This window comes from Branchiostoma belcheri, unplaced genomic scaffold (assembly GCF_001625305.1).
Source record: "Branchiostoma belcheri isolate BF01 breed outbred unplaced genomic scaffold, Haploidv18h27 scaffold12, whole genome shotgun sequence".
NCBI classification, from domain to species: Eukaryota; Metazoa; Chordata; class Leptocardii; order Amphioxiformes; family Branchiostomatidae; genus Branchiostoma; species Branchiostoma belcheri.
Window position 1 is genome coordinate 3,605,732 of NW_017802602.1, and position 10,605 is coordinate 3,616,336.

At 40.0% G+C, this 10,605-nt stretch overlaps 1 protein-coding gene across 2 annotated transcripts; it reads right to left on the reverse strand.

The window, feature by feature from the left end:
• Positions 1–238: 238 nt before the first annotated feature.
• On the reverse strand, positions 239–8,403 carry LOC109462850. 2 transcript variants are annotated; one of them, XM_019759489.1, is made up of 4 exons: positions 8,281–8,403; positions 7,665–7,801; positions 638–733; positions 239–364 (listed from the first exon to the last, which is right to left on the reverse strand). In XM_019759489.1, the coding sequence occupies exons 2-4, from the start codon at positions 7,786–7,788 to the stop codon at positions 345–347; spliced, it is 240 nt and encodes a 79-aa protein (XP_019615048.1). In that variant the 5' UTR covers positions 7,789–7,801; positions 8,281–8,403; the 3' UTR covers positions 239–344. The 2 variants fall into 2 exon arrangements, with proteins under 2 accessions (XP_019615048.1, XP_019615046.1); XM_019759487.1 differs by lacking the exons at positions 239–364; positions 638–733 and adding exons at positions 6,734–6,860; positions 7,139–7,246.
• Between the last annotated feature and the right edge of the window lie 2,202 nt (positions 8,404–10,605).

A 10,605-nucleotide genomic window follows, 5' to 3' on the forward strand; every position in this document is an offset into this window, starting at 1 on the left:
TAAAAAGCGACCATTCTATTCACGTTTTCTCCAGTCGGTTTTATTGAATAGACCCCGTTTACACAGTATATCTTTCTTGTCCTATATAATGAAAAGTCGTTGGTCTTATATTGGTATGTTGTCTAAGGAAGTGATATTACAAGTTGCGAGAAATAAGGTTCACCGCACAACGAAAAACTCAGCATCAAAGCATAAAAGAACAGCCCTGTATCTATGAATAAGGACCATAACAACACACTGCGTTTACACGATTTTATTCATCAACCTTTATAGCTAGCCTCCAGTCCTGTCCTTCTGGCACCACTTGGCACTCCGTTCGTCTGGTAGGCTGCAGGTTACAGGAGTTAGCGGCGCTTCTTGACGACTGTAAAAAAGATATAGATATAATTAGCAAGTACTATATCCCAGTCTTGTGAAACCTTTTCAGTAACGAACATTTAAAGTTTAATGATTATAATGGTATTAATAAAAATGTACTCATTAATCTGTTAATACATATAACAGTCATCCTAAAAATGTGTACATGTGGACCCAGATGTACGGTGACAGTAAAGTAAGTAACTTGCATGTTAATTGAATGGACAAAGAGAGACTGGAGTCTTACAAGAAAAAAAGGGCAAAAAGTGAGATTTCTTACAGTCTTCCTCCTCCCGGGCTTCCAGCTGCTCAGTCTTCTCCTCCAGGTTATCCAGGAGCGACCTTGCCTCTTCCACAACCTCCCTCAGCTCAGCCGCTGGAAGGATGGGCAAAGAAATGCAGATATGAGATTCTCATGCGTATGTGTGCAGACATAAGGCTGTCACGCTGCGATTCTGTACAACTCTGTAGGCGCTTTACAGATAAGATGTTATCACTGTATTCATAATGTTAGGTATATGTATATATAACTGGGGAAGTATACAATCTGCTATGTATATAAACATGCTAAATAGAAAAGTAGAAACTTGCATCATGTGGATGTCAATATATGGGTGTATAGTTTCTAATTAATTCCGATTCCTTTTTGACAATGGACAGCCTGCAATTATCAGCTCTTATTGTTTTGTAGTAATCCTTAGCAGACGAAATAAAGCTAGACACAAGCAAGACAAAGTTAAAGCGATCCCATTCGATTGTGGAAAAACTCAGCGAAGTCCAAACGTACCTTTCAAGCTGCTGGTAACTTGCGGAACCCGAACGCCTCCTCGGCCCGAAAAGCCTCGGCATCGTCAGCCAGCATGGCGACGACAACCATCGTCACAATCAGGGTGCAGACAGACAGCTTCATGGTGCAGCTTCAACTGAGGGGAATTTAAGAGTCATGATTATTGAAAAATTTAAAGACGGCGATCCTCAATCTTTGTGCTGTTTTGTGGCGTGCCGTGCCTTGTATACGATTGGACAACCTTGGTCCCACCATGTGAAGCGAGTGGTCTGTTGAGTTCTGGCGAAATACGAGTTTTTTGAAGACCTCAATTTTTTTCTATGTCAATGCAGTTAGCTATGGCACACTTCATACATGTATCAGCAGTTCTACCGTAGATTTTGTTGCTTGTGGCTGCAATTTTCTCACGTAGCAGTTAGGAATACTGGTAGTTTTGTTAGCCAGACTTTCTGAGGTAGCGCGAAGAGAGCTTGCAAATCCACAAGTCAGGGAGTCTACCTTGTACCTCCCGGGTAGTGAAGAATAAAGAGGGATCCACAGAAATAAAATCTAAAATAATGTTAACACATGCAAAGACACCACACCGATAGGTTTAGCCGGTAGAGTAACTTAGCACATACCTTAGGTAAGTCCTCGGCTCGTCAGATGACTCGTCTGAAGATATCAGAATGGATTGATGAAAATACAGAGACGGGAGCAAATTATACTCTTTCCTACTGAGCTTATGCAGATGAGCACAATTGGTACTCCTGATTGGTTGGCGCATTAGTAGTCTTTTGGCATTTAGTAATTACCTGTTGTATTGTGTTGCAGGTATCAAACACCCATTTTAAATCCCCAGCCTAAGGCGCATTCCGAAATAATGACTTAAGTACCTTACACCTGTAATGATGATGTGTATCGCTCTCCATGTGTTTGCTTTTCGTGCCTTATTTTTTTATTTCCGCACAAGCATCATGCTGTGTTTAGTTCTGACGTGTTGTCAGTAGGTAACAAGTCCGATTAGTGTTGGGTCTGAAAAGGTATCAATTCAAATCAGCCGAACTGCAAACTCAAGGAATAACGTCACGATTGAGTGCACGTGGCGCAGCACAGAACCCAACATGAAACGTATGAACATCATTGAAACTCTTTCTTCTCTCGAATAGTTTGGTCTAGTTTTGTAGTTTGGAAACTTTCCGGATTAGAAAGAATAGGAAGGCTCTGAGCTTTCCCAGTTTGGTCAAATTAGATCAAATTTGATTTGGCATAAGGACAAAAACATCGTGGGAAGACACCTTGCAAAAATCATGACAATCTATCCATCACTTGGACTGATTACCAGTATCTATAATTGCTAACTGACAGAGAAAGATTGCTGCCCCGAGCTACATGGATATGGTAGTACACTAGTCCAGATGTTGACAAAAAATTCAGTTAAAATAGAAGGAGACCGTTAACAAGTCATATGTCAAAGCTGATTGCACCCAAGTCCTTGTAACTGTCCTTTGAACTCAGATTAGGCATCAGGGCACTGACGTAAAACATAAAAATTATTAACATCATTAAACCTTTTCTTTTCTCGAATATTTGGGTCTAGTCTGTTAGTTTGGCGACTTTTGGGATAAGAGAGAACAGGTAGAATCTGAGCTTTCCGAATTTGGTCAATTTAGATCAATTCACCAGTTTGATTTGGCATAAGGACAAAAAACATCGTGGGAAGACATCTTGCAAAGAATCATGACAACCTATTTATCACTTGGACCGATTCCCAGTATCCACATTTGCTCAGTGCCCCAGGGTGTGAGCAGTCCTGGGTCCTAATTTGCGGTGGTGAAAAAAAAACCTCCTATTTTGCGGTGGTGAAAAAAAAACCCTCCTATTTGGATACTTTTAACACAATATTCAATTGGACCTGTGGTATTACCTTATGGATACTATCTCAGTTTTTATACTAGATACGGTCCAATTTGCTTGCTGAAAGTGGAGGGGTAGAGGATAAAAAGTACACAGACGGACGGATACATAACAGAACAATTACATTGACGAGGACTAAAACCCATTATATGGTGTCAAGAAGTAACTATAGTCATTTCGAGGAGCAGTGATGCGTATGGCTAATTGGTCGGTACAGTAGTAGTAGTAGTATCATTCTCGCTATCGTCGTCAAGCTGCCTTCTTGGAAAGAGTGCTCAGGAAGAAAGGAGCGGTAACACAAACAGATCTAGACCACTTGGTGTGCATGGGCAGATTTCACACGAGGAAAATGAGCAGAAAAAAACACAGAACACTTGTGTGTAGGCTGGCCAATAACAGGAGATTGACTCATGATCATCAGTCGCCCTTATTCATTTTTGTCAAAACATACCTATGGCAAGAAGCTTTGGTGGGTGTAGAAAAGTTACATCAAAACAAATCACCGAGAACGGGTCTGATCTTTTCAAGTTTTAGTCAAAGTTTGTCCATTTTACCAGCCTGTTTAAGTATCAGAACAAAATCGTGAGATACGTGTAGGATTCCTTCTAAACGTGCATTGAAACACATCTTGCAAAGATTCACGGCAACCTTGCTATCCTTTGGACTGACTCCCAGTATATGAGATTCGCTAGCTTTTTACAATACAAATTAGCGCCCAAAGTTACCTGTACATGGTAGCAGGTCGACAATCTACGGCAGTACACCCTATATGCTCTAATCAACGCTTCCTATGACATAGCTGATTCGGGGCTCGAAATAATACCTGCATATGTAGATGAGTGCAGGTAAAATGGGGACTGCCTATACCTAGCCTACATAGGTCCATGTACTGTCGTTACATACACATGTAGGTGTTTTGGGGTTTTTTATTGCTGCATTGGCTTTATTCTGACTTATGAAGTATGAAATAAATGATTAAACTGTCTGTGCTGTTCACTAAGTAGAATAAATGTAAATAAAAAGCGACCATTCTATTCACGTTTTCTCCAGTCGGGTTTATTGAATGAAAGACCTTTATTGTACGCTTGTGCTCTAACGAGCTAAGTACAGGTCATGGGTAAACAGGGGAAAGAAAACAGTAATGACACTTACATACTATATAAACTAATGCGATCTACTATTTACAGGTTCAGCTTCTTCTCGCTTCTTGACGCAGTTAAAGATGTACGAACATATTGAGCTAATTATACATGGTTTGTCAAGTTTCATGAGGAATTCAAATTTTTCTATTCTATCTAAATGTCTAAAGCTTGGGAACTTATCTATTACATAAGTATAGAGGGAATCCCTCTCGTTTCTATATAATGTGCAGTCAACTACAAAATGGTATTCATCTTCAATATAATCTAGATTACAAAATTGGCAGATCCTTTGCTGTAGAGGAATGTGGTTGTGTCTTCCCTTTTCTATGTGGAGTTTGTGTGAACTTATCCGGAGTTTTGTGATGGCTGTTCTGTGTCGAATGTTTGTAATTCTCAGATATTTTTCCTCGTGGTAAGTATTTTTTAGTAATCTATATGTTTGTAATTTGTTGTTGTTACGAATTTCTGCTGTAAAAGTTTGGAAATACATGTCCTTTAAACGTTGATCAAGGGATGGAATAATTTGTGAAGAATTTAAGACATACGACATCGGCGAATTCCATACGTAGGCAAAACCACACTCCTCTAGCGTCTTGCGGACTCCCGAAGCCCAGCATTTAGCGCCGGATGCATCCAGTTCAAGTTGACACAATAGAGCGTCTGCTGAGAGACTATCAACCGGCACGTTCTGGCGTATTCTGATATAGTGTTTAATGGCGTTCAGAGATGCTTCTAGTTTGAGGGGATAACGCCCCAATTCCGCCATTACGGCAAGATTGCAGGCGGATCTGGGAACGTATAAAGATTGTTTACAGAATTTTAAATGAGCTGCTTCGATAGGTGATGATTTTGGACTTTTGAATGATCCCCAAATTTCGGAGCCATACAACAATATTGGCTTTACACATGTGTCAAAAAGTTTGTTTCTTACAGATATTGTCGCGTTGGCTTTGTTTAGTAGATTGATTGACTCCAAACAGTGCTTTCAGACCTTTGTTGTATAAGTGTTTGTTGTTTGCCTTGAACGTACCGGCTGCATTAACAACAATACCAAGGTAACAATAGTTTGTAACTATCTCTACTACATTGCTGTTGTACAAAAACTTACAGTCTTTTGGCATACGGCCTCCCTTTGTAAAGACCACTACTTTGGTCTTCTTTAAGTTAACATTCAATTTCCATGTTTTACAATAAATATCTAATCTATCTAAAGATGTTTTGTAGTACCCTGTTTTAGATTCAGAAAAATATAACTAAGTCATCTGCGTATAACTAGACAAGATACTTTCTTATTATGTAATATGGGGGGGTTACAAGAATGATCATTAAACTCATTAGCTAAATCACTAATGTATAGATTAAATAGTGTTGGGCTCAGGTTACAGCCTTGTCGAACCCCACAGTTAGTTACGAAAGTTTCGGTAAGACCGCGGCTAGTTTTGATACAATTTGTTGTTTTGGAATACATGTCTTTGATAGTCATCAAAAATTTGCCTCCTATTCCAAGTTCAGTCAATTTTCGTAGAAGTCCATCTCTCCAAACAGAATCAAACGCTTTACTAAAATCTACAAAACAGGCATATAGTCGTGCATTTTTACTTAGATATTTGCTAACTAAAGTAGACAGTACAAAAAGATTATCGGTTGTTCTGAAGTTTTTCCTAAAACCGGCCTGTTGGGGTTTGAGAAGGCTGTAATGTTCAGCATAGTTAACTAGTCGGGTATTTAAAATGGAGCAGAATAGTTTACCAAGACAACTGATTATGGAGATTCCTCGGTAATTGTCTGGAAGTGAAGTGTCCCCAGATTTGTGTATAGGTACAATATGACTTAGTGACCATTCTTTGGGATAGTAACCGTTTTGTAGACATGAGTTAAAAATATGTAGAAGGGGTTTCTTTAGTATGGTCTTCCCGCATTTCAACATTTCATTTAGAACCATATCGTCCCCACTAGATTTCTTGTTTTTTAGATTGGATATTGCTATGTCAAGTTCTTCCTCTGTTATCAGACTGTCTAATATACAATTCTCCGGCGAGGGAGGGAGGGGGGAGAAGTCCACGTTGTCTGTGGAAGCGCGCATGTTACTATCCCGGATAGCATCAGCGTGTTTGTTAAGACCTTTAAAATGTTCTAACCACGCTGAATCTGATATTTGATCAGTATCGTTTATTTTTTCAGGTTTTAGCTTATTTACAAGATTCCAAAACGCAGTCGGGTTACTTTCTTTTAGTGATGATAGTTGATTCATTATTTGTTGATGAAAGTCTCGCTTTTTCTTTTTAACCAGTTTTCTGTATTCTTTTTTAACTTTAAAGAATCGTCCTCGTATTTCTGGATTCGATGGGTGTTTTTCATGAATAGACCCCGTTTACACAGTATATCTTTCTTGTCCTATATAATGAAAAGTCGTTGGTCTTATATTGGTATGTTGTCTAAGGCAAGTGATATTACAAGTTGCGAGAAATAAGGTACACTGCACAACGAAAAACTCAGCATCAAAGCATAAAAGAACAGCCCTGTATCTATGAATAAGGACAATAACAAGACACTGCCTTTACACGATTTTATTCATCAACCTTTATAGCTAGCCTCCAGTCCTGTCCATCTGGCACCACTGGGCACTCCGTTCGTCTGGTAGGCTGCAGGTTACAGGAGTTAGCGGCGCTTCTTGACGACTGTAAAAAAGATATAGATATAATTAATTAGCAAGTATTATATCCCAGTCTTGTGAAACCTTTTCAGTAACGAACATTTAAAGTTTAATGATTATAATAATATTAATGAAAATGTCCCTCATTAATCTGTTATTACATATAACAGTCATCCTAAAAATGTGTACATGTGGACCCAGATATACGGTGACAGTAAATCAAGTAACTTGCATGTTAATTGAATGGGCAAGGAGAGACTGGAGTCTTACAAGAAAAAAAGGGCAAAAAGTGAGATTTCTTACAGTCTTCCTCCTTCAGGTCCTCAAACTCCCGGGCTTCCAGCTGCTCAGTCTCCTCCAGGTCATCCAGGAGCGACCTTGCCTCTTCCACAACCTCCCTCAGCTCAGCCGCTGGAAGGATGGGCAAAGAAATGCAGATATGAGATTCTCATGCGTATGTGTGCAGACATATGATATGGCTGTCACGCTGCGATTCTGTACAACTCTGTAGGCGCTTTACAGATAAGATGTTATCACTGTATTCATAATGTTAGGTATATGTATATATAACTAGGGAAGTATACAGTCTGCTATGTATAGAAACATGCTAAGAAGAAAAGTAGAAACTTGCATCATGTGGATGTCAATATATATGGGTGTATAGCTTCTAATTAATTCCGATTCCTTTTTGACAATGGACAGCCTGCAATTATCAGCTCTTATTGTTTTTTAGGAATCCTTAGCAGACGAAATAAAGCTAGGCACAAGCAAGACAAAGTTAAAGCGACCCCATTCGATTGTGGAAAAACTCAGCGAAGTCCAAACGTACCTTTCAAGCTGCTGGTTAACTTTGCGGAACCCGAACGCCTCCTCGGCCCGAAAGCCTCGGCATCGTCAGCCAGCATGGCGACGACAACCATCGTCACAATCAGGGTGCAGACAAACAGCTTCATGGTGCAGCTTCAACTGAGGGGAATTTAAGAGTCATGATTATTGAAAAATTTAAAGACGGCGATCCTCAATCTTTGTGCTGTTTTGTGGCGTGCCTTGTATACGATTGGACAACCTTGGTCCCACCATGTGAAGCGAGTGGTCTGTTGAGTTCTGGCGAAATACGAGTTTTTGAATACCTCAATTTTTTTTCATGTCCAATGCAGTTAGCTATGGCACACTTCATACATGTATCAGCAGTTCTACCGTAGATTTTGTTGCTTGTGGCAGCAATTTTCTCACGTAGCAGTTAGGAATACTGGTAATTTTGTTAGCCAGACTTTCTGAGGTAGCGCGAAGAGAGCTTGCAAGTCCACAAGTCAGGGAGTCTACCTTGTACCTCCCGGGTAGTGAAGAATAAAGAGGGGTCCCCAGAAATAAAATCTAAAATACTGTTAACACATGCAAAGACACCACACCGATAGGTTTAGCCGGTAGAGTAACTTAGTACATACCTTAGGTAAGTCCTCGGCTCGTCAGATGACTCGTCTGAAGATATCAGAATGGATTGATGAAAATACAGAGACGGGAAGCAAATTTATACTCTTTCGTACTGAACGTATGCAGATGAGCACAATTGGTACTCCTGATTGGTTGGCGCATTTGTAGTCTTCTGGCATTTAGTAATTACCTGTTGTATTGTGTTGCAGGTATCAAACACCCATTTTAAATCCCCAGCCTAAGGCGCATTCCGATATAATGACTTAAGTACCTTACACCTGCAATGATAATGTGTATCGCTCTCCATGTGTTTGCTTTTCGTGCCTTATTTTTTTTATTTCCGCACAAACATCAGACCGTGTTTAGTTCTGAAGTGGTGTCAGTAGGTAACAAGTCCGATTAGTGTTGGGTCTGAAAAGGTATCAATTCAAATCAGCCGAACTGCAAACTCAAGGAATAACGTCACGGTTGACTGCACGTGGCGCAGCACAGAACCCAACATGAAACGTATGAACATCATTGAAACTCTTTCTTTTCTCGAATAGTTTGGTCTAGTTTTGTAGTTTGGAGACTTCTCGGATTAGAAAGAATAGGAAGGCTCTGAGCTTTCCCAGTTTGGTCAAATTAGATCAAATTTGATTTGGCATAAGGACAAAAACATCGTGGGAAGACACCTTGCAAAAATCATGACAATCTATCCATCACTGATTACCAGTATCTATAATTGCTAACTGACAGAGAAAGACTACTGCCCCAAGCTACATGGGCATGATAATACAGTAGTCCAGATGTTGACAAAAAATTCAGTTAAAATGGAAGGAGACCTTTATCAAGTCATATGTCAAAGCTGATTGCACCCAAGTCCTTTCAACTGTCCTTTGAACTCAGATTAGGCATCAGGGCACTGACGTAAAACATGAAAATTTATTATTATATATAATTAAACATCATTAAAACCTTTTCTTTTCTCGAATATTTGGGTCTAGTCTGTTAGTTTTGGCGACTTTTGGGATAAGAGAGAACTGGTAGAATCTGAGCTTTCCGAATTTGGTCAATTTAGATCAATTCACCAGTTTGATTTGGCATAAGGACAAAAACATCGTGGGAAGATATCTTGCAAGGAATCATGACAACCTATTTATCACTTGGACCGATTCCCAGTATCCACATTTGCTCAGTGCCCCAGGGTGTGAGAAGTCCTGGGTCCTAATTTGCGGTGGTGGAAAAAAACTCCTATTTGGATACTTTTAACACAATATTCAATTGGACCTGTGGTATTACCTTATGGATACTATCTCAGTTTTTATACTAGATACGGTCCAATTTGCTTGCTGAAATGGAGGGGTAGAGGATAAAAAGTACATAGACTTACGGATACATAACAAAACAATTACATTGACGAGGACTAAAACCCATTATACGGTGTCAAGAAGTGATTATAGTCATTTCGAGGAGCAGTGATGCGTATGGATAATTGGTCGGTACATTAGACGTCTTCCGGTATTCAGGCCACACCTACTTATTTTCACGGATGACATACTCTGAAGATTTTTTTAAAAGTCCTGTTGTTGTTTCACTCTCTGTGTGTCTCAATATGTGTGTATGTGTCTGTCTGTCTGTCTGTGTGTGTGTGTGCTGTGTGTGTCTGTCTGTCTGTGTGTGTGTGTGTGTGTGCTGTGTGTGTATGCTGTGTGTGTGTGCTGTGTGTGTGTGTGTGTGTGCGCTCGTGCGTGTGTGTGTGTGTGTGTGCGCGTGCGTGCGTGTGTGTGTGTGTGTTTGTATGTGTGTGTGTTTGTGTGTATGTGTGTTTGTGTGTGTGTGTGTGTGGAAATTAGCTGGACCCGCTTGGCTTTCCAGTGCGACAGGAGTTTTGCCATTGTCATACACATTTAAGTACATTTATCAGGCCCTGTTTTCGCCACTTTTACCACTAGTTTTAGCATTCAGTAAGAACTTATATCCCCATTCGTTGGCCCATTTTCCAAATAACTTCCCGTATTGGTGACAAAATTCTGTGTTTTCAATGCACTTGCAAATCTATGAATCCAAAATAGCTCCGATATAAGGAAAAATTGCATGTGAATATTGGATTGTTTGAAAGCATAGTATTTCCTCCAAAATATAACGAAAAGCATGTAGAAAACTGTTCCCCCCTCCCACACTGAGAGCTAATTGTTTTAAAGAAATGAAACGGATGAAGGCGATACCCTAAAATATAGCCTGGGTACCATCCTACTTATATGCCGGAGCTCCCACACTCACTTCCCTAACAAGTACTTGTTAGGGAAGCGAGTGTGGGAGCCCCGGCATACAAGTAGGATGGTACCCAGGCTAGCTAA

Coding starts and splice junctions, on each gene's coding strand:
- LOC109462850 (XM_019759487.1), bottom strand. CDS start 7,788: ATGAAGCTGTTTGTCTGCACCCTGATTGTGACGATGGTTGTCGTCGCC. Junction 7,247..7,664: donor GTTAACCAGCAGCTTGAAAG/GTACGTTTGGAC, acceptor CCATCCTTCCAG/CGGCTGAGCTGAGGGAGGTT. Junction 6,861..7,138: donor GGACCTGAAGGAGGAAGACT/GTAAGAAATCTC, acceptor TCTTTTTTACAG/TCGTCAAGAAGCGCCGCTAA.